A 24,314-nucleotide genomic window follows, 5' to 3' on the forward strand; every position below is an offset into this window, starting at 1 on the left:
CCTGCCAACAGGCTCCGTCTCCGGACAGAGAGAATAGGGTGGGTGGGGATTACTCATTTTGGGGTAGGAGGGCTTGACAAGATTGCTGCAGCGCAAATGATGGTGGTGGGGGGAATAAAGAAAGAGCGCCTTTTCTCGCCTCTAATGCACATAATCGATTTAATACGTCAATCATGCCGCCGTTGCCGAGGCAGCGCCTGACGTTATTCCGCCCTGCAGCCCATTGGAGGAAACCCCGTCGCGGCTAGAGAAGCCACTCAGGTATCAGCTGAGAGGGAAGGAGAGTGGAAAAAAAAATCCTGCCCGCCCGCACGAATCCGTTCCACCCAGCGTCAAGTGAAGTGAATCGGCGGCAGCTCCTCCTCATTTCACTCACTTAGCGACAGAGTCACCGTTAGAAGCTCACTCGGACCGAGACAGGTATTATAGAAATGAGAAAGACACATTTAAACCTCAAGAGGGGAATTTATAGAATCGATATACACGAGGTGGCGGGTGTTTTTTTTGGTCCTCACCTTTTTATTCATTCAGAAGGTAGCTAGAAAGGAAAAATAACAAGAAACCGGGCAGCCGGTAAATGGAGGCTTTGTACCGGAGGCGGGCTGAGGAGGGAAGCTACCGCTTTTTGTGTGGCTCTGATAGACCGGGAGAGAGGGAGGAGGTACAGGCCCCCGCGTGTTGTTAGACTGACCATCCTCTTTCCCTTCCTCTTCCCCACACCCTCAGCGGCTTTCTGAAGGGAGGTGGAGACCCTCCTTTCGCTCTCCTCCTCCATCCTCGACCCACTGATATTACTGTCCCGGACACTGAGGCGGGCAGTGCTCGGTGCTCTCTCTTCGGTATGTTTTTCCTAGTTATCCGTCTGTTTATTAATTAACTTATTGTAAATTAATTGGGACACTCCTGTTCACGCTCTCCCTTTTCCCATCCCCCTCTCCGGTTGGGGGTGGTAAGTCGCATTGGTTTATACCGTGGGCTTTTTAAAATAAGTTAAATCGTTTCATGGGTATGCGTGGAGAAGAAATAAAGTATGGACTTCTAAAGAGAGAGGAGGCATTTATTTTCACGCTGGCTGTTAGCTTTTTTTTAAGAAAAATTCTCTTTCTCTTCCCCCCACCACCATTTTTTTTGCACACTGTTCAGAGACCGACAGCCAAGCCAGACCGAGACGAGAGAAAAGACCATCCTCCTTCCCTCCCTCTTCTTTCTTTCTCTCTTTCCCCCCCCCCCCCCCCTCGCTTAATCACTCCAATCTCGTACACACGCATTCACACTCTTCCTCATCCCCACCCCCGGGACCGACATGGACAAGAACGAGCTGGTGCAGAAAGCCAAGTTGGCCGAGCAGGCCGAGCGCTACGACGACATGGCGGCCTCAATGAAAGCGGTGACCGAACAGGGCCTGGAGCTCTCCAACGAGGAGCGCAACCTGCTGTCGGTCGCTTACAAGAACGTGGTCGGGGCCCGGCGCTCCTCCTGGCGGGTCATCTCTAGCATCGAACAGAAGACCGAGAGCAACGAGAAGAAGCAGCAGATGGCCCGTGAATACCGGGAGAAAATTGAGGCCGAGCTGCGGGATATCTGCAATGATGTGCTGGTGAGGAAGAAGTGGTGGTGATGGAGAAAAAGGGGATTTTCCCAACCCTCTGGTCTGGGAAGAGCTATCAAACAAACTTGCGTTTGCATTGCTGTAATTTATCTTAAATATTTACTGTCCTATTCAAGTATAATGGGGGGGCGGAGAGGTAGAGGGTTGAATCCTTTCTCCCACCCACTCATCTGCATTTCTTCATACACTTAAAATATCTATGGCCTGGGGTAGGTCGCCATTTACGATCCTGCACTGTGTTTTTATTAATCTTGATTTGTTCCACAATCCTTTAAAAGGTCCCGGGGCGGGAGATATTCGTTTAAATTGATTTCCTACTGGGGAAGGCGGAGGAGCAGGCGACTGTTTAGTTTCGATTTTATACAAATGGCCTGGGAGTATTGCAGCCACGGTTGTTTTACACGTTCGTTCAGTTTCTTTCTTTCTGTCTTTTCTCCGCCGTCTCGCTTCCCTTTCTCTTTAAATGGAGGAAATCTTGCGGTGGTTCTGTGATCTTCGAATTCAGCTCAGAGCGGGGAGGGAGGGAGATGTTAACAATCCTTATTATCCAGCAACAGCAGCATTTATTTGTCTCCGCTTTGACCTTGTTCCTGTCAATCTAATAATGGTTCCCGCAAGAAACCTGCCACTGGGCTCGGTTGTACTAGATTCATTTTTTGGTTTTTGAGGGAGGCTCTGGATTAGGTGAATGAAACGCAGCCAGATTTTTTGGGCGTTGCCAGCACTTCATATTGCTGCTGGTCCAGGCCTTGCAGTAAAGCCGCCTCCAGGCCTCGATTTTGTTTTACTTGCTTTCTTTCCTCCAATTCAAATATTTTTCAGGGTTTTCTTTGGGAGAAAGAAATTGGGTACCTCCCTCCACTCGCGATGAAACTTTCGCTATTTAATCTGGTTTTGTGCACACAAACCTACTTCATTTAACCCGGCATCTTAGTCGCGTTTTGTTTTTTAAATATTTTACTGCTTTACTGGGTTCGGCGTTTTTCGGGTGTGTCTGTGAAACCCGCTGATAACCGCTTTAGGGTGACTGGCAGAGATGGGCTATTACAGCTGGGGACTATTGCAAACTGTTAACTGGTTTAATCGCTGCTGGTTTGTAAATCTAGAAAAGGGTGGGGATTGGAAGGTGATTTTGCAGCCGCCTCGTTTATCTACCTACGTTTCAAGTGAACTTTTTTCCTTGTGGGGCGGTTGTAACAGCGGAGGAGAGTGGTAGGAGTTCTTGCATCATGAGGTCATTTCCTGCTGCTTCCCTGCAATATCCTAGATTTCACTGTAAAGTGTGGTGCTAGAATCGATTACCAAATAGCTAACTGCAGCACTTGTGAAGTGAGAAGGTATTTGAAGATTTAACTAACAACTTCCCTATCTCATCTACATCAACACTCCAGGAAACATAACTACACCGAAAGTATGTAATGTACCAAGGATGACTTTGAATTGTCTACAGAACTGTTATTTAAGCATATGTAATGTGCATTTCAGAATGTTAGGAATTAGTATACTGGTTAGCATTGTATATTACTCAGTGCTACTTGTTTTCTTGTTTGGTTCTTTTTTGTCATTCAGTTTCAAGCGATTGTTATTAATACTGCATTGAACCTAAACCTGAGTCAACACAACACTGACTGAATGTACGTATAGCTTGGATTTTTAAAATCCCTTTGTAGTGATGTCATTGGGCTTGCTGTGTTCATGTATAACTTATATTCATCTTGTGCACTTTTTTAAAAAAGTCTTGGAATCAACTGTTGGTTAGAATAGTAAAACAAAGGCAGACATCTAGTATGTTGGGAGAATTTCAATTTAGGACTTAACCACACTTTCTGGTCAATGCTATACTAAAGTAGGTGCTGTCTTGGTACAGCACCCAGGAAAGCACAGCTCGATTCTTAGCTACATTGTTCAGATAAGGTTTCACAGTTGGTTGTCATAATTATTTGACGTTTTGTTAGCTCAAAGAAAGTGGTCTTACAAATACAAATGTTTGTTATAGTAGCCAGGCAACTTAATTCTATTTTTGATTCCTAGCTGCAGTTTGTTTTGATCACTTTATTGAAAGCTTTCAGTATTTAATTCTGGTATTTTTTTCATTTGTTTTCCTGCTTGGTAGAATTTTCAGCATCTAAATTATTTACTGAAATTGTATTCCTTTGCAAATTTTTGATTAGGTATTAAGTACTCTTAGTGTCACCGCTGTAGCACTTAAGCAATTAGTTCATGGTGTTTGGCTTTCTTTTCCCCTAAACTGCCCTCCATAATTCAATCAAATGATGTCTTATATGCACCTCGGTCAAGTTCAGTGTTGGTTCAATAACTTTCAATGCTCTAACTTTCTTTTGATTTTAAATTTGTCTCAACTTCCATAACCACCTTGAGTTCTGAATTTGTTTTGTGAAAACTTAGAATTTTCCATTTCACTTAATGTACTGGATTGTAAGCTGTTGCAATATTACTCCAGTGAATCTATCTATAATGAGTTCTGATTTTGCTCTTGGTTATGCTTTTTAAAAAAAATTGAGTTGATTTTGAAATGACCTAAATCCTACAGGAGCTTAAAACTTGAAATTGGGCTTTTTGATCTTGGAAATGTTAAACAACTTATGGGTGATATTGATTTTTGGTGCCCCTCTACTTTTTAAAACCTGATTGAGGTCAGTTATAAAGTCCTAACGGCTGACATCTAGTGGTACTGATTCTTTCAGATCAGAAAGATAAGGCATCGGGTGATTTCCCCCCATTTTGGGCCATCATGTGACAGACATGATCCTCACTAAATAAAAAATTTACATAAATTACATTCCAATAGTTGAAAAATCTCACTGCATTTGGTTGAATAATCGTGCAACTTTTATCCATCTGATTTTGGATGTTCCTGAGTGCATGATCGTTACTCCCTGTTCTGAAACCTGCAGGTTAATTCTCTGAAATGGTGGTGTTACCTTGCTTTGTTTCCATGCCAACCCTGCAGTTGTTATCCAGTTTTTGAACAGTGATACCCCAGCTCCACTGTAATTGGCCTCTTCAAGACATTCCTTTTTATATAGATTTTTGAAGATAGATAAGTCTCCTTGGCCGGATGGGATTTATCCTCTGATCCTCGGGGAAGCCAGGGAGGAGATTGCCGAGCCTTTGGCATTGATCTTTAACTCGTCATTGTCTACAGGAATAGTGCCAGATGACTGGAGGATAGCAAATGTGGTTCCCCTGTTCAAGAAGGGGAGTGGAGACAACCCTGGTAACTTTATAGACCAGTGAGCCTTACTTCAGTTGTTGGTAAAGTATTGGAAAAGGTTATAAGGGATAGGATTTATAATAATCTAGAAAAGAATAAACTGATTAGGGATAGTCAGCACGGTTTTGTGAAGGGAAGCTCGTGCCCCTCAAACCTTATTGAGTTATTTGAGAAGGTGACCAAACAGGTAGATGAGAGTAAACCGGTTGATGTGGTGTATATGGATTTCAGCAAGGCGTTTGATAAGGTTCCCCACAGTAGGCTATTGTACGAAATGCGGAGGAATGGGATTGTGGGAGATTTGGCAGTTTGGATTGGAAATTGGCTTGCTGAAAGAAGGCATAGGGTGGTAGTTGATGGGAAATGTTCATCCTGGAGAACAGTTACTAGTGGTGTACCACAAGGGTCGGTGTTGGGTCCACTGCTGTTTGTCATTTTTATGAAATGACCTGGATGAGGGCGTAGAAGGATGGGTTAGTAAATTTGCAGACGACTAAGGTCGGTGGAGTTGTGGATCGTGACGAAGGATGCTGTAGGTTGCAGAGAGACATAGGTAAGCTGCAGAGCTAGGCTGAGGGGTGGCAAATGGAGTTAATGCGGACAAGTGTGAGGTGATGCACTTTGGTAGGAGTAACCAGAAGGCAAAGTACAGGGCTAATGGTAAGATTCTTAGTGTAGATGAGCAGAGAGATCTGTGTCCATGTACACAGATCCTTGAAAGTTGCCACTCAGGTTGACAGGGCTGTTAAGAAGGCATAGTGTTTTAGCTTTTATTAATAGAGGGATTGAGTTCCGGAACCAAGAGGTTATGGTGAAGCTGTACAAAACTCTGTGGCCGCACTTGGAGTATTGCGTACAGTTCTGGTCACTGCATTATAAGAAGGATGTGGAAGCTTTGGAAAGGGTGCAGAGGAGATTTACTAGGATGTTGCCTGGTATGGAGGGAAGGTCTTAACAAGGAAAGGCTGAGGGACCTGAGGCTGTTTTCATTGGAGATAAGAAGGTTGAGAGGTGACTTAATAGAAACATATAAAATAATCAGAGGGTTAGATAGGGTGGATAAGGAGAGCCTTTTTTCTAGGATGGTGACCGTGAGCTTAAGGGGTGATAGATATAGGACAGATGTCAGAGGTAGTTTCTTTACTCAGAGTAGTATGGGAATGGAACACTTTGCCTGCAATGGTAGTAGATTTGCCGACTTTAGGTACATTTAAGTCATCATTGGATAAGCATATGGAGGTACATGGAATAGTGTAGGTTAGATGGGCTTGAGATCGGTATGACAGGCCGGCACAACTTCGAGGGCCGAAGGGCCTGTACTGTGCTGTAATGTTCTATAGTATTTTTGACTTCATTAAATATTTGAGTTTTGAGGTAACATTAAACCCAACTTGATGTTGATTCAAAATAAGACAATGAACAAAAGTTTAATTGCAGTTAGACTTTCAAGTAGAATTTCAAGGAATTGGGCTTATGGAGGGAATTCATGCAACATACTTGTCTTTATTAATAAAGTAGAAAAGTATGGACTTTGGCTAAACTCGTGCAGAATGCTGGTGTGGTCACCACAAGGTATTGCCATTCAGTTGTGGCTGCCACAATTTCAGGAAGGCTGTGAAAGCATTAAAGATTACAGAAAAGATTCATGAATGGCTCCCATTAGGAGCTTCACCTTCGTTGGAGCAGTTGGAATTTTTTTTCCTTGTAGAATAGAAATCCGATAGGAGATTTGATAGCTATTCAAAATTGTTGTTTGGACAAAGCTGGGGTAAGTTCTTAACATTGGAAGGATCAAGAACAAGTGAATGTAGATTTGGGGTGCTTGGCAGAAGAAGGAATGGCAACATAAAGAACGAACACAACACACCTGAGGGGAATAGGTTCTGGAAATGCAGTATTTTATGGAGAGCAGTTCACTTGAGGCTTTTAAAAGATCCTTATCTGATAAGGAAAAAAATTAAACGTAATGTACCAGATGAATTGCTCCTTTGGATAACCAGCACAGCATGACAGGCTGGATGCCCTCCAGTGTTACAGTCTATATTGTGAAAAGTCATGAAGTTTGGAAGAAGAATTGATTCTTAAACTTCTTCCATTTTGAAGCACTAAGATGATGAATAGGTGGTTGGTTAAGAGATAATTGTCAATAAGCAGAGGTGCTAACATGGCTTTTTTTATTCCCCTCCTGTTTGTGGTCTCCGAAGTTAAATGCTGACTTCACCTGAGGAATGGCTTTGGTACAGATGATTGTGATGCCTTTCCGTAACTGGGGAAGAGGGTAAAAATGACACTTTCAACTGAACTGATCAATCCTTGACATTTTTTAGCTTGGATTGGGTGAGGCATATAACGATCTATTGATTAATTTTTATCTTGTAAGTAATGCATTGTGGATAGCTAAGGCCTTTTGTTTTTGAAGTTTCCACTATGTTGGGAAGGCTATTTTAGTTGAAGGCAAGATACTGAGTGCTGGAAATCTGAAACACAATGCTAGAGAAACTCCTGTCTGGCAGCATTTGAGAGAGAAACAATATTTTAAATTTGGGTCCTTCTTTGGAACTGTCTTGGAGTTGTGTTAAATAGAAGCCTGACGCAATCCTGTGGATCCATAAAAGATGGGAGTTGTACAATTTCTGAAAGGAAAGCCATCCTGGCTACTATTTTCCTTCTATCAACTTGCTTAAATCATCTCATTCTCTAGTAAGACTTTGTCATCAGCAAATTGGGTGTTGTCTTCTACTGCAGTAGCTGAACATTGATCAAAAAACGTTCTATAACTCTGAGGTTGTGGAAGATGCTGTAGAAATCAAAGTGCTTGTTAAACAGGTGTGCAGCATTCCTTTGATTAGAACAATGAAGATGGGGATCCTTACTGGATAGTGTCAGAAAAAGTGCTTAACACTTTATTGTGGGTTGAAGTGGCTCAGCAGATTGACTGACAGCTACAGAAATATAATGGCAAATGTACACCAAAGGCACAACAGTTTGTAGCTTGGAAGTACAGCTGAAGGTAGTGTTCAAGTGACCTTCAGTGCAAGTTGTGTCCAAATGAAATTGCATCATCATTTGGATGGCATTGAATATAGGTGAGACATTTTGTGAAGAGAAAATCAAGCTATGGAAACTGGAAAGAGCAAGGTGACTTGATGAAAACTTAAAATAACTGGGAATAGATATTGGCTAATGGTAGAAGCTGCAAAATGAAAGCAATTATGAATTTTGATGTGGGACTTGAGTAGTGAGTTGGCATTTTAAAAATGAGGATCACTGCAGCCCTCCATGTTACACAGAGTATTTCATGATGAGAACTTGTATGACATGAACTTCACCAAACTTTAGTGCTATTGGTTGAATCTAGTTATACATGCAAACTGTCATAGCATGTTGTCTGGAATTCAGTAAAGATAAATCTTGCAAAGGTATGTAGACTAGGTGGATTGGCCATGCTTAAATTTACCCATAGTGTTCAGGGTTTTATAGGGTAGGCATGTTAGCTATGAGAAATGCAGTGCTACAAGGATAGGGCAGGAGAGTGGCTCTGAATGGGATGTTCTTCAGAAGGTTGGTATAGGCTTGTTGGGCCAAATGGCCTGTTTCCACACTAAGGATTTGATTCTTTACTAATATGTTGGTAAATGTCCTCTAAACCAAGAAAATCCAGTCTTTGTGCTGATACGTGCTATAGATCCTAAAATTGTTGAAACAGCAAAAATATAGTAACTTCTATCTGGTGTAAATTCATGTTGTAATCTTTACATGTGAAGACCATTTTGTTTGAACAGTTTCTTGGAGCTATTTGCCCATAAATGGGGGGAAGCTCAAAGTTTATCTGGCCACTGGGTGATGGTGCAGCTTTAATGTGGGCAAGTGCAAGACTTTTTCTTTGCAGAAGAAAGCAAATAGATGCATTAGCAACAGGAAGACACTGAAATTGGCAAGACTTATAAATGACATCAGTTGGAAAAATCCACTTTCTGTGTCTGGGAATTCACTGAGCAGAAGACTTCGACTATAAAACAGTCCCAATTTTTGTCACCTATGCTGTAAACCTCTCTTTTTATATGCACAAGTTCTTGTTTATCCCATATCAGCGCACTCCCCTCTTGGCAATCCATGGCTAACCTTGCAAGTAGCCTTTTTAATATGTTCATATTCAGCTGCGCAGGTCATACCATAGCTAATAGGATTGACATTTGCACATCTATATAGGATTGCATCTTCCAATCTCAGACTGACTGTATTCCTAACTCAATATGCTGCATGTGGTTTAAGTACAATTTCCATTTTAGAGTGAATGTTTCAATGGAAACAACTAGTCCTTGCCTCCTTTGTAAAAGGCACCTTTTGTTCTTGACCTGTTTTAGTTTGAATCTTCCCCATATGATGGAATATCTGTTGATATGAACTGTCAGGTCTCTTCTTCATCTTGTGTTTCAAATGAGATTCCTTGTTTTTCTTGCCTTGAAGTTGATTAAGACTGACCTGGTCAAGTGGTTTCTTTCATAAGTCCTTCGTTCAAGGAATCTCAAGTAAACCTTTAAACTTCTATAATCTCCCTTTCAAAAACTGAAACTGTACACAGTTATATAGTACTCCAGATGCAATCCTCACAAATGTCCTGCAGCAAAACTTTGTTCCATTTTGTTTGTCTTGTATTTGCATATCACCCTTTCGTGATTCACGTGCCAGGGCACTCAGGTCCCTCTGCATCACTAAATTCTGTAACCTGTCTTCATTTTAGTAGTGTTGTCCTATGCTTCCCATAAACTTTTTTCTACATAGTACCTGCCATATTTTAGCCCACTTAGCCTCTTTATTCCTTTGCAGATTTTCTTACTTAGGCAGGAAACCAGGCTGTCATATCTTGATACCATTCGTAAAGTTTAGCTACCTTGAATTCAGTCCTTTCATCTGAGTCAGTGATATAGATTGTGTGAATAACTAATTACTTTAGTGGCACTTGCTTAATTAAGCACTTAAAATACACATTTCTCCTGACCCTCTGCTTCCTGTTATCTAATCAATTTTTTTTATCCATGCTAAAATGCTAGCATTTTTGCCACGTTCTTCCTCTTGGATTTATAAAAGGCACTTAATCCAAGCTTGCTCTTTCAACTTTTCCCTTCATCTACCTTGTTACCTCAAGGTTCTGAATGAGCCAAATACTATATACTATCTTTCTTTCACAAAGACATTGCATTGGTTTTTTAAACATGTGCTGCTATGCTGATCAGATCCACTGACATTGGTAGATGTTAGGAAAGCTACCCAGTAGACTCCCCTGCTTTGCCTCCCTCTCTCTGAATAAGGGTGTTACATTGGTTATAGTCCTGCCTGCTGAGGCACTTCCAGAATTTAGGGAAGTCTGAAATGTTATAGCTAATGTTTCTATCTCTAGGAGTTGCTTTAAGCACCTTGGGGTGAAGGCCATCTGGTCCTGGGGAGTTGCCAGTCTTTAGATTTAATAATTTTTGCCAACATGTATTTCCTTGGTGAAAATTGTTTTAAGCTCATCCCTCGGGTCATCCCTTGCTTTTCAGTTTTGTACAGTAGAGTCTTTATATTCTGAGCTAGTTTACCCAATTTTTTTAAAAATAGCTTTTTTGGTGGCTCTGTTGATGTTTAAAGTTTTCCTAATGTTCTAGTTTCCCACTGGTCTTTACCACTTTGAACGCCTTACCTTTCAATTTGACAGCCTACTTTATTTCCTTAGGCATCCAAGGCCAATTATCCCCTTTCCTAAAGTCCTTCCTTTTCACTGGTATATACTTTTGCTGATCACTGAGAAGTTACTTGAAAGTCCTCTACTCTTCCCCAACTGGCCCATCATAAAGTCTCTTGCTTCCAGTCTACTTTAGCCAACTCCTCCCTCATCCTAATGTAGCCTCCTTTAAGTATAGGGCCCTGGTATTAGATTTTATTTTCCCATTTCTATCTGTATTCTAGAACTCGACTATACTGTGATAACTCCTGCCAGGAGAATTGCTCACTACGAGATCATTAATTATTCTAGTCTCATTACTAAGGACCAGTGTTCCAGTGAAAAGGATAAATGGGGTGGCCACTAGGACTTTAGTGAATTGGGAGGGAAGGGGAAAATGGCAGGAAGTATCATGGTTAACAAAAAGCAGGTTAATGTGTGCAGGAGTGTTTTAAGTACGTCGAAGACTATGAAAGAATTTAAGAGGAAGGAAAAGTCCTATTAATTGACATGTTAGAATTCAAAGGTATTTTTAAAAACTAGCAAAGACACTTTATCTGAATGCTTGTGGTATTCAAACAAGATGGCATAATCATTACAAATTGAGTATGATTTAGTAGCCATTATGGAGACATGGTTGCTAGATAGACACAACTGGGAATTAAATATCCAGGGAATCAGACTGTTTGGAAGGACAGACAGGAAGGTAAGGGAGGTGTAGTGTGATATTTAAGGCTGATTTCAGGGTGATAGTGAGAGCTTCTGTGAAGAATAAGTTTGAATCCATTTGGGTGAAAATTACTTTTTCTAAGAATGTCATTGATAGGCATAGTCTGTTGGCCACTGAATAATAATGTCATATTAGGGTGAACAATAAACAACTGCCCGTAAAACTGGTACAGCAATTATCCTGGGCAACGTTAATATACAGGTCATTTGGTTGAACCAGGTGGGTCCAGGCAGCCTTGAATTCATTGAATGTATCTGCAACAGTTTTCTTGAACAGTATGTAATGGAACCACTGAGAGTGCAAGCTGTCCTAGTTCTGGTCCTTAGTAATGAGACTAGAATAATTAATGATCTCGTAGTGAGCAATTCTCCTGGCAGGAGTTATCACAGTATAGTTGAGTTCTAGAATACAGATAGAAATGGGAAAATAAAATCTAATACCAGGGCCCTATACTTAAAGGAGGCTACATTAGGATGAGGGAGGAGTTGGCTAAAGTAGACTGGAAGCAAGAGACTTTATGATGGGCCAGTTGGGGAAGAGTAGAGGACTTTCAAGTAACTTCTCAGTGATCAGCAAAAGTATATACCAGTGAAAAGGAAGGACTTTAGGAAAGGGGATAATTGGCCTTGGATGCCTAAGGAAATAAAGTAGGCTGTCAAATTGAAAGGTAAGGCATTCAAAGTGGTAAAGACCAGTGGGAAACTAGAACATTAGGAAAACTTTAAACATCAACAGAGCCACCAAAAAAGCTATTTTTTTTTAAAAAAACTTGGGTAAACTAGCTCAGAATATAAAGACAGGAAAAGTTGTTTGAGATTGGTTGGCTCACTGAGCTGGTCTGTTATTCCACTGACATTTCATAACCCTACTGGATAACACCATCCATGCAGCTTCTGCTGAAGCATTGGTGTTTTCCCAACTGGTTTTTAAACTCTAGTGCGTTGAGCTGGATTGCTCAATCCAGCTCAGTGGACTCGAGTTTAAAAACCAGGTGGGAAAACACCAATGCATCATCGGAGCTGCACCAATGTTACCCAGCAGGGCAATGAAACGTCTGCAGAACAACAAATCAGCTTGACGAGCCAACCGGCCTCAACCCCACAACCAGAGCTACAAACCTACTCCAAAACCTTGCGGGGAAAAGTTTCTACGGATATACAAAATGAGTGGTTAAGGTAAACATTCATCCTTTGGAGGATGAGATGGTGGATTTAATAATGGGAGTAAGGAAATAGTTGAAGGATTGAATGGGTATTTATTTTGTCAGTCTTCACTGTGGAGGATGTCAATAACATGCCAGTAATTGACAAGGAGACTAAAGTAGGTGTGCACCTAGATGCAATCGTGATTGTGAAAGAGGCACTGTTGGACAAGCAAATGGACCTGAAGGTAGATGAGTCTCCTGGCCTTGATGGAATGCTTTTCAGGGTACTAAGCTGGTGGAAGAAATAGCAAATGCATTTGTGGTCGCTTCTGAAATTTGCTGGGCTCTGCAGTTTCAGCAGATTGGAAATCAGTGTGATGCCATGGTTTACAAAAGATGGGGATCAATAGTCTGGATGACTTAACTTCTGTAGTGGGGGGAAAATGGTTGAATCTTTCATCAAGGAAGAGAAAGAAGTTGTCCCATTGGGCAGATGAAATGTGGAGTCATGAAAGGTGGCTCTTAAGTAACTTTCTAGAATTCTGTGAAGACATTACAAGTGTGGTGGACAACGGGGTCCTCATTGACTGTAATATCTAGACATCTCAAGGCATTTGCTGCTGCACTAAAGGCTGCTGCATAAATGTGCATGGCATTATGGGCAATGAATTAGCATGGATATATTGGCTAACAGGAAGCGGAGTGGGGATAAATGAGTGCCAAGCAGAAAAGCAATCGGTGACTAGTGCACCTCAGATCAGTGCTAAAACTGTGATGTTTACAACTTAAATGATTATTTGGAGTTGGGGACCACGTATATCAAAATTTGTGGATGCTTGTAGAGCAAAGTGGGCAGAAGACTTCGCAAAGTTTGCAGAGGGATATATAGTTTGGGCAAAGGTCTGGCAGGTGAAATGTTGATTAAATGCAAAATCATCCATTTTGGTAGGAATAACAAAGGACTGTTTGTTTATTTTTTAAAAAAACTGCAGCATGCTGTACAGAGGGACCTGGGTGTCCTTATGCATGAATTGCAAAATGATGGTATGCAGGTGCAGCAGGCAATTAAGAAAAATGGAATTTTTCCTTCATTGCTAGAGGAATTAAGTTTAAAAGCAGGGAGGTTATGTTACACCTGTATAGGGTGTTGGTGAGGTCACACCTGGAGCAATGTGTGCACTTTTGGTCTCCTTGAGAGAGGATGTGCTGGCACTGAAAGGATATTCATTAGGTTGAGAGGATTGGTTTATGAAGAGAGACTGAGTAGACTGGGATTACATTCACTGGAATTTAGGAGGGTGGAATCCTAGAGAAACGCAATTGAAGGGAGTAGATGACTTGGAAGCAGAAGGATTGTTCCCGTTGGTGGGTGAAACTAGAACAAGAGGGCATAGCCTTAATTAGGTGGAGCAGATTTAGGACTGAATTGAGGAGGAAAAGTTGTGAATCTAGAATTCCTTGCTCAGTGGAGTAGTTGAGGCTTCCTCATTGAATACTTCTAAAGCTGTTAGTTTTTGAACAAGAAAGGAATGAGGTTGGTGAGAGGGTTGTTAAGTGGAACTGAGCCCACAAAAAGATCAGCTATGATGTTACAGTGGCATGTGCTCAAAGGGCCAGATGTCCTGCTCCTGGTTCGTGTTCTGCAGCATCTGCTCATGCTTCTGGCATTTCCTTTGTTTTGTATTAACTTCCACAGATTCTCCAGAGGGCTACCTGGTTTAAGTAATACTCCCTATTCCAAGAGTTTTTGGAATTTTTAGCATGACCTAGATTGCTAACTGGCTTTCTCTCTTCCCCTCTTTCAGTTATTCCTTAGATTTTAAAATCTGACCAATCTTCTGACATGATACTAATGTTTGCAGACTTCTAACTTCTCTTGCACTTGCTCAACTTGCTAGTTGGCCATAGTGTGATACGTCATTCAGTCTGCTCTCTCTCCTGGGATAAATCTTCGAAAGTTAGTAAATATCTGACCTGCCACTACATTTCTACTGTCTCTCCTTTTTAAACTGTTTTGTACAACACTTGTGTTGGATCTACACTTCTCCTTTTCAAATGAAACAAACTTACATTGATTGTCACCTAAGATGACTTTATCTTAAGGCTGTTAATTAATCTCTTCACTTTAGTCCATTAACAAGTCTGAGATTGCCTGCACCCTGTTTAACTTAAACACATACTGCTATATAAAATGGTCCTGAACTCATTCAGCTTATTTTCTGGGCCATCTTTGCCACTCTGGTTTGCCCAATCTAAGTTTTTTGACTTAATTCACCCACAATTATGCCTGGAGTAGAAGTGGGGCCGGAGACTCCTGTGAGTGCAGTAGGAATGAGGGTCGTGAGAGACCTGAAGCATTGACAAGTAGAACCAATGAGCTGTTTAAGCCATAATTTGAAAAACCCTGCTCTGTCACTGATCCTACATCTTGTTCTTTTGGAGTTAATGTCATCTTGTATTAATGACATCATTAACAACTACTTAGCACCTTTCCCTAGTTTCCTATGCTTTCATATATCAAATGCACTTTAATATTCAGGTCCCAGCCTAGTCATCCTGCAACAATACTTCTGCAGTGGCTGCCCAGTCTTAGATATTTCTATGTGCAGTTCGTCCATTTTGTTAAACATGCATTCAGAAACCTTTGTGCAACTTTAGACCTTATCTGCTGATTGCTGAAGTTTGTACTCTACACCTACCTGACATACACTCCAGTTATCATTTTCCAATTGTTACACTGCTGTATTACTTCAGTGCTCCCCTCTGTGCCACGTCTCATCACAGAACCCTGACTATTTAGTTCAAAGCCCTCTATTTGTCCAGTTAGATAACTTGAAATGGCTAGTACCAGTGTAGTTTGGGCAAAGACTGTCTCAGCAGTATAACTCTCACTTCACCTATGGTGCTGTGCCAGCACTCCATGAATTGAATTTTTGTTCCAGTTTAGAGCAGTACAATAAAAATTATGATCATTATCTTCGTGCAAAATCAGTTGAAATGAAGTGAAAGAACCATCCCTCAATTTTATGGCTGTTATCTAATCTTAAATTGGAGGCAGGTACTTAAATCACGTGAAATGCCTTTGAAGTGCATTTTAAGCTCTAATGAAAGGAACCAGACAATAGCAAATTTCTAAGTTCCTGATTCTAGATGGGGCCTAAACTTTTATGATTTAACTTGATAACAGATTCAACTAATATACTGTTGTTGTAGATGTGGCTGTGACTGTTGGAAAAGTGTATTTCTTTCTCGTGGCACAACTGAAAGATCTTGGGTCATTACTTTCTGGGCAGATTAACTTCTATTTTGCATATCTTGTAATTTTTCTAGTTAACATCTAGTTGGATCTAATTCACTTTACCCAGAAGCAAATCTGCTTGCTTGCAGTGTATTAAACTGACATTGTACTCAACTGTGGTGTAGCATTTCTTTCAATCTACATATCTATTAGTTATTGTTTTAAAAACAATCAATACTGATTTAGAACATCTTGCCTTAGTGTTACTTGTTAAAGTAATTTAATATTGCAGCAGCTTCTAGATGAGTGCGAGGCAGGCAATTCTACTGAAGAGTTAGCACACTAGTATTTTCCTGAGTTTGTTTCAGTTAACTGGTAATCTACTGTTCAGTGTGGGATTTGTGCACTTAAAATATTACATTCCAGCTGTCAACTAGACTTTTGGTATTGTGGAATAACCCTTGTTTAGTTTAAACCCTTCAATTGTTTTCATGTTAATTGATATTGTCTGTCCCCAAATTGACATCTACTCATTAATGGCACTCCTGTGGCACAGTGGAAATACCCCATCTGAGCCAGGAGGCCTGTGTTCAAGTCTCCAGATGAGTGTAATAACATTGAGCAGGTTGATACCTTTCTGGGCAATTAATTGGTGTCTGGACCTTTTGAAGGTTGTTTTTGAGTCACCCATCAAACTAGATTTTTCTACCCTAATATTCTCTTATGGACATTTTGCAGCTTTCATGGTGAACCAAGTTGGAAGGTGTCTTTGCTTGAATTTTTAGTTTATTGTAGAATGAGGTAATGGTTATCGTGGGCCTACTAGCCTGCTTAAAGCATGTGGAAATTTTAAAATTAGTCTGTACTTTTCAAGCACTTGAATGTTGATCAAGGAATTAATCTTGTTTCAACTAATTCACAATGCATTCTAAATGTATTGGGACTGTTTCAATTGTCCAGTCTTGTTTAAGTGAACTGTAATAGGACTTTTCGTCCAAAACAGTAGATGAAATAAACCATGTGACAGTTTGTGACCAGGCTGAATTTTTTTTGTAATGTTCGCTTTAAAATTCTTTCAGAAAGTCCAATCTGTTGATGTACATTCCCACTCACCAGAATTAAGTAATACAGTTAATCAATAAAAATTCAAATGAACTCATTGGAAATGTTTGTCCTATTTGCACATCAGTTTTTTCCGCCACTGCCCTTGATACTTCTAGGATACCTTGCCATGATGCATTTTTGTTCCTATATTGCATTCTGTACTTTGTATTCTGAGGAAAGTTGCAAAGAATTTTGCTTGACTCCACTGTGCAATGTTGTAACTTTGCAGTCTTGTTCACAATCAATGTGGACTTACAAGCGGCCATTTTATTCTCTAATTTGTGTATCTTTGGAACTTGTAATGTTGTGAAGTGCCACAGCGATGAAACTTAACTGAGCTAAATGGAGGTAAAGTAGTGTGCCTAAAGTGGATTTGTGAAGATTTTTCTAGTCTGAAAGAAAAGAGCACAAGAACTTTAGGGAGCTCTAGTGAGTAGGTCTAGTAGTCAGTTGAAAACTGAGCACAAAGCTAACTTTCATTTTTCTGTTCTGGTACATCTGGAACTTCAATGAAATGTCAGCTAAGTGTTTTTAGAGATTTGTAGATTGAGAATACTGCTAACTTAGTGATGTGATTGCTTCCAGAATTTGCAGCTAAACCTTAGTGTAGTACCAGTAACGGTTTAATATGCTGTCAACAGCTGCATGTTAATGAGCATGCTCCATAATAGTCTATCAATGCATATCTGTCATGTGATCTTTGTTTTATCCCAAGGTCTCATGGCATTCTTTCTGAATACCAACTGTACGGTGGCAACAGTTGGATTAATCTGTTCTGGCTAAAGCCATTCCTTCCGGTTCAAACCAATGCATAATTATCTGAACAGTTTGTTAGCAGGGAAAATATGGACTTCAGACATTTTGGATTAATGGGATTTACTTAAAGGAAAGATTCCTTGCTGGCTCTGGGTGAACTGAGGCAGCTAGTCTCCTTTTTATAGTGGCACCCAATTTGTAGATCAGTATTAGACCTTATTTCTAGTTTATTCTTTGGCACACAGTCACCCAAGGCTGGAATCGAACCCGGGTCCCTGGCGCTATGAGGCTGCAGTGCTGACCACTGAGCCACTGTGCTGCCCTAATACAAATACACTATTCAGTATGAGAGTGCAGCATGACCCTTTTTTCGACTACCAAAACTTAGTGGAAAACCAAGCCCCAGTTTTCCTGTGGTGGTAGTACAATAAACCTGTTCTATAAATTGAGTGGACAACAGTAATTTTTCTCATAGCTGTATAAAGTTTGAGTTGTTGTAATCTATTGTGCCCTCTTTGACCCTCTTTTGCAGTAATTGGCAAAAGAACAAGTAACTACTGTAGATGGGATAGTTGTTTTTGTTAGCACAGAGGGCTAGTGGTGGCATAGTGATATTGAGCTGCCTAGGACCTCAGATTCTAATCTTCTCGGGATATTGGTTCAAATGGCAGGTGGTGAAATCAGAATTCAATAAAATCTGGAATTTTAAGCTTGCCTCATGATGTCTGTGTAACTACTGTCAATTGTCATTAATAACTCATCCAGTTTACCAATATCCTTTTTATGACTGAAATTTACTGTGCTTCCACGTAATTACAGACCCTTAATTAACACTCAACTACCCTCTGACAAGGTGCAGTTCCCAGTTAGGATTTGGCAATAATTGCTGGCCTAGCCAGTGATGCCAACATCCCAAGTAAAAATTTTAAATTTCATTTTGCAATTGCATTTAAACTTGTTTTGCCCTTCAGCCAAACTGACGTATCTGATTCCCTACTGCTACAATTGAGGTAACAATCTGATTTATAGAACATAGAACAGTACAGCACAGAACAGGCCCTTCAGCCCACGATGTTGTGCCGACCATTGATCCTCATGTATGCACCCTCAAATTTCTGTGACCATATGCGTGCCCAGCAGTTTCTTAAATGACCCCAATGACTTTGCTTCCACAACTGCTGCTGGCAACGCATTCCATGCTCTCTCAACTCTCTGTAAAGAACCCGCCTCTGACATCCCCTCTATACTTTCCTCCAACCAGCTTAAAACTGTGACCCCTCGTGTTAGCCTTTTCTGCCCTGGGAAATAGTCTCTGGCTATCAACTCTATCTATGCCTCTCATTATCTTGTATACCTCAATTAGGTCCCCTGTCCTCCTCTTCTCCAATGAAAAAAGTCTGAGCTCGGTCAACCTTTGTTCATAAGATAAGCCCTCCAGTCCAGGCAGCATCCTGGTAAACCACCTCTGAACCCTCTCCAAAGCATCCACATCTTTCCTATAATAGGGCGACCAAAACTATAGTTAAAGTGGTTTACCCAGTCTTCATGCTGATTAAAATCACTTTGTTTACTGCTTATTACATAATTTCCCACTTAAATCATCCCCTACGTTAACACTACTGCTTGGCGGCCTGTAGACCACTCTCTCTAATGTTCTTCACCCTGTTGCTTCTTAGCTCATCTAAGACTGATTCCACATGTTGATTTCCTGTGTCAAAATCTTTTCTCACTACAGTACTGATTTCATCTTTCAGTATTTTGCCTTGCCACTTCTTTTCCATTCTTCCAAAGATTGAATGAATAGTTTTGAATGCTTAGTTTCCAGCCCTAGTCACGCTGCAGCCATGTCTCTGTAATTACAACTATATCATATCCGTTTATAAATCTTTGCGCTTTGATTGTATTACCTTCACACATACTATCAGTATTGCCACTTCTGATTTTGCCAGATGTCTGCAAAGTGTGTGCAAATTTCTGGTGCATATGGTATCCTCTTAGCTGTAATTTATCTCCATTACCCACTTTACATCACTGTTTTCTTAGTGTAATGGGCTGTGCTGATGGCTTATAGTCAGTGGTTTGGACAGTACAATCTTTTGCATGCTATGGAAATAAAACAAACTTGAATGATTTAATTTTGCAAAGTTTGTTTTCCACACTTCAAAAGTCAAAAAGTAAAATGTGTAAAACATTCCTCTTATACAGTGCTACATTTTAATCTTGTCCTGTACTTCAAATTAACAGAATCTTCTTGATAAATACTTGATTGCCAATGCTTCTTCTCCGGAGAGCAAAGTTTTCTACTTGAAAATGAAGGGAGATTACTATCGTTACTTAGCTGAAGTGGCTTCTGGGGATGACAAGAAAGGTATGTCAAAACCTGAAATTACTTAGTTGAGTATAGATATCGATGCCATCTACTCCAAATTTTCTCACTTACATGAAGCTAATTACAGCTTCAAATTTAAGAACGAACTTTAGTTTTATTTTGCTGGTACAGTGGTCTATACATTATCCAAGTGGTCAACTGAAAAGTGCAAAATGATTGTGCAGTATATAAGGTGTTAAAGCATGGAATGCATATTGAAATTTGTCTAGTGACTTTGTTATAATTTTGAGATGCCTAAAAATGTGAACATGTTCCTATTTGTGGATCTCTGGCTTTTTCCCTGGGATGTGACATTTATGATTGCCTATTGATGGGAGTATGGTGTTCGTGCTGGCTTCTTGCTGTGACTGCTAGTATTACCTGGGTATAGTGGGAAGGTAAGGCTGACCTCATTCTTGACACCCCTGTTCCTCCACTTAAAAAGGTGTTGATACTGTGGTTTTTCAGGTGTTAATGCTTTTAGGACATCTGACCAGTCTTCACGTGTCAATCAAAATAGTAAGTTTATTTTGGGGAAACTGCTTAATTGCAGGAGCATCACAGCTAAACTTGTTTAACATTCTCCATGAATCTTTTTCAGCTGGTATTGCTTGATAATCATTGCCACTTTCTTTCCTTATCCTTTGTTACTTCATCCCAAAACCCCTCTGCAAGATCTGACTTCTTGCTGAGCTGTTAAGATCAGCTCATCTCAACTAGAGCTCAGGATGTATGAAGATCTCTAAGTGTCTGATTAGAAGTGCCCCAGTGAAGTCAGGAGGTGGTATTTGATATATTGCGACTCCTTTGGGAGATGGTCAGGATTGTAGTTGTTAATGGGCTTGAAGTGTTAGATGACTTTTGGAAGAGTGCATAGGGTTTTTGAATTTTTGTTTTTTTTAAGTCCACCCACAGTGAGCTGTTGAGTCATGGTGATTTTTTAAAATGTAAATTAAGGTTCTGCCTCCAGTGATATGGAGATTTTTTCCAGTTTTCCTGAAATGGAAAAATTGAACTCCCTTTAAAGTAGGAGAGTATTTAGAATTTGCTTCATGGCAGAAAGCAATTTCCACTAAGCCAACAAGTAACCATCTTGGATATACTAGGAGGACAATTTGCCTTAGAACAACACTTTATTAAATACCTCTTTAATTTTAAGTGCATGGCTCTAGTGAGGCTGCAGTTTTTCCAGTCTGCTCATCCCAACAATATTAAACCTCGGTGATTTTCTTGCAGCTAACTTAGCTTTGCAGGATTTTGATCCTGTGCAGAAAGATATCAAAGATGGTGAGTGACTTGTGTGGTTAATTACTTAGGCATTATGCCAGACATTAGTATATAGAACATAGAACAGTACAGCACAGAACAGGCCCTTCAGCCCACGATGTTGTGCCAACCATTGATCCTCATGTATGCACCCTCAAATTTCTGTGACCATATGCATGTCCAGCAGTCTCTTAAATGTCCCCAATGACCTTGCTTCCAAAACTGCTGCTGGCAACGCATTCCAAGCGCTCTCAACTCTGTGTAAAGAACCCGCCTCTGATATCTAAGGTTTCCTGCTAACTTATGCACTTGTTTAGGTTTACCTTGCTTCCAGAGTAGTTGCTTGAAAAAGTCTTGGAAGAATATAAAAACAGCATCTTTTAGATCACTTGAAGGTATTCTCAGGACTTGATGATTTTCTAGGTGGTCTGCTGTTGTTGTGAGAGCATTGGAAGTCTGCTTTGTTTCCCCAGTTGGTAAGATTTGTCACCGGTCTTTAACATCCTAAAATATAGGAAAGTATTTATCCTTTAAAGATGTCAAGGCTACAGAACTGGAGCCATGGACCTGTCTAAGTAGCTGAGGTGTTTTCTTATTGGCTTTCTTGGTAATTAATTATTGCACCTACAAGCCAAACTATTGCAGATAATCTTATGTAATTGATTAGTGTTACAACATGTCACTAATGCCCTTGATGCAAGATTTCAGTAAGCATTTCAAAGGAACCTGAACATGTATGAAGATTGCAACATGACTCCTTTCTTTGGATTGCTAAACTGAATTTTTGAATTGCTGCTCTTGGAGTTATAGCACCAACTAGTGTATTTGGGCAGTTTCTTCAACATGGATCTGCAATGCACTGAGATTTTTCCAAAAGAGGATAGCAATGGAGGCTGAGAGGGGTTGAGACAGAGATACCAAACTGATGTTGAGACACCTTTCCCCATGGCAGGTGTCTAGGACCAGAGGACATAAGTTTTTAAGGTGAGGAGGAAGTGGCTTTGAGGGGATCTGAGTTCTCGCTCTCGTGCTACCTGCCTACAGGGTGGTGGAACAAGCCTGAGGGGGTGATGGGGGCAGTACTTGCACATTTGAAGCATAGAACGTAGAAAATTACAGCACAGTACAGGCCCTTCGGCCCTCTATGTTGTGCCGACCTGTCATACCGATCTGAAGCTCATCTAACCTACACTATTCCATGTACATCCATATGCTTGTCCAATGACTAAAATGTACCTAAAGTTGGCGAATCTACTACCGTTGCAGGCAAAGCATTCCATACTCTTACTACTGAGTAAAGAAACCACCTCTGACGTCTGTCCTGTATCTTTCACCCCTCAATTTAAAGCTATGCCCCCTCGTGCTCGCCGTCACCATCCTAGGAAAAAGGCTCTCCATATCCACCCTATCTACCTGTCTGATTATTTTATGTTTCTATTAAGTCACCTCTCAACCTTCTTCTCTCCAATGAAAACAGCCTCAAGTCCCTCAGCCTTTCCTCATAAGACCTTCCCTCCATACCAGGCAACATCCTAGTAAATTTCCTCTGCACCCTTTCCAAAGCTTCCACATCCTTCTTATAATGCAGTGACCAGAACTGTACGCAATACTCCAAGTGCGGCCGCACCAGAGGTTTGTACAGATGCAGCATAACCTCATGGTTCTGGAACGCGATCCCTCTATTAATAAAAGCTAAAACACTATGCTGCCTTAACAACCCTGTCAACCTGGGTGGTAACTTTCAAGGATCTGTGTACATGGACACAGATCTCTCTGCTCATCTACACTACTAAGAATCTTACCATTAGCCCTGTACTTTGCCTTCTGGTTGCTCCTACCAAAGTGCATCACCTCACACTTGTCTGCATTAAACTCCATTTGCCACCCCTCAGCCTAGCTCTGCAGCTTATCTATGTCTCTCTGCAACCTACAGTATCCTTCGTCACTATCCACAACTCCACCGACCTTAGTGTCATCTGCAAATTTACTAACCCATCCTTCTATGCCCTCATCCAGGTCATTTATAAAAATGACAAACAGCAGTGGACCCAACACTGACCTGTGCGGTACACCACTTAGTAACTGGTCTCCAGGATGAACATTTCCCATCAACTACCACCCTCTGCCGCCTTTCAGCAAGCCAATTTCCGATCCAAACTGCTATATCTCCCACAATTCCATTCCTCTGCATTTTGTACAATAGCCTACTGTGGGGAACCTTTTATCGAACACCTTGCTGAAATCTGTATACACCACATCAACTGGTTTACACTCATCTACCTGTTTGGCCACCTTCTCAAAGAACTCAAGGTTTGTGCGGCATGACCTACCCTTCACAAAACCGTGCTGACTATCCCTAATCAATTTATTCTTTTCTAGAAGATTATAAATCCTATCCCTTATAACCTTTTCCAACACTTTACCAACAACTCGGGTAAGGCTCACTTGTCTAATGAGTGCTTCAAATGCCAGGGCATAGGCTATGAGTCAAGTGCAGGTAAATAGGATTATTGTGCTATGGTGTTTTAGACTGCGTAGATATGATGGACCTGTTTCTGTGCTTTGCTTTGATTTTGATGCAAAACCAGGGAAACTATAAATGTCTCCATGCTCCATCAGATGAGATTTACTGCATCTTGAGGGGGAAAGCAGAAAGTTTGAGGGTGTGCAGCTTAAGCATCAGCATGGAAACACTGCTATACTGATGAGGTGACATGCAAAAGAGCAGAACCAGGAGCATATTTCCAGGGTGGAGCTATTGATCAGTGTATATGAGAGCAAAGTTTATTCATCTTCTGTTGAGTCTGAGAACCTATAAGTAGTGTGGCTGAGTGAGGAACAAGGTGATACGCAATAGGACACTTGAGGTTATAGAGGCCAGGAAACCAGTCAGACAATCATTGTGTTAATTTGGTATTGAGTAGGTGGGAACACAGTAGCAGTTGGGCTGCAAGTGTAATTAGGTCAGCGTTATGGAGTTGTTGATTGGAAAGCTTTGTTTAATTTGGTGTTTGACAGGATATCATTGAGGGCATGTGCTTGACATGTTAGTTCTGAGTTTGTACTTTGTCATGCCCTTTCCCTTATTTTTAGAGGATCAGGCATTTAAATTTGAGACAGTATCAGCAACTATCTAAGAGCTGTGTCATTATGACAACTGAAT

At 40.8% G+C, this 24,314-nt stretch overlaps 1 protein-coding gene across 2 annotated transcripts in view; it reads left to right on the forward strand.

Moving 5' to 3' along the window:
* Positions 1-246: 246 nt before the first annotated feature.
* ywhaba (tyrosine 3-monooxygenase/tryptophan 5-monooxygenase activation protein, beta polypeptide a) overlaps positions 247-24,314 on the forward strand; it is a 30,106-nt gene continuing 6,038 nt past the window's right edge. Inside the window, exons 1-4 of one of the 2 annotated variants that reach the window (XM_048529121.2) lie at positions 247-420; positions 727-839; positions 1,144-1,597; positions 19,762-19,885. In XM_048529121.2, the coding sequence (XP_048385078.1) occupies positions 1,304-1,597; positions 19,762-19,885 (418 nt within the window). In that variant the 5' untranslated portion in view covers positions 247-420; positions 727-839; positions 1,144-1,303. The remainder of the gene's footprint in view (positions 421-726; positions 840-1,143; positions 1,598-19,761; positions 19,886-24,314) is intronic. The other variant, XM_048529120.2, reaches the window with a different exon arrangement.

This window comes from Stegostoma tigrinum, chromosome 5 (genome assembly GCF_030684315.1).
Source record: "Stegostoma tigrinum isolate sSteTig4 chromosome 5, sSteTig4.hap1, whole genome shotgun sequence".
Taxonomy (NCBI): Eukaryota; Metazoa; Chordata; class Chondrichthyes; order Orectolobiformes; family Stegostomatidae; genus Stegostoma; species Stegostoma tigrinum.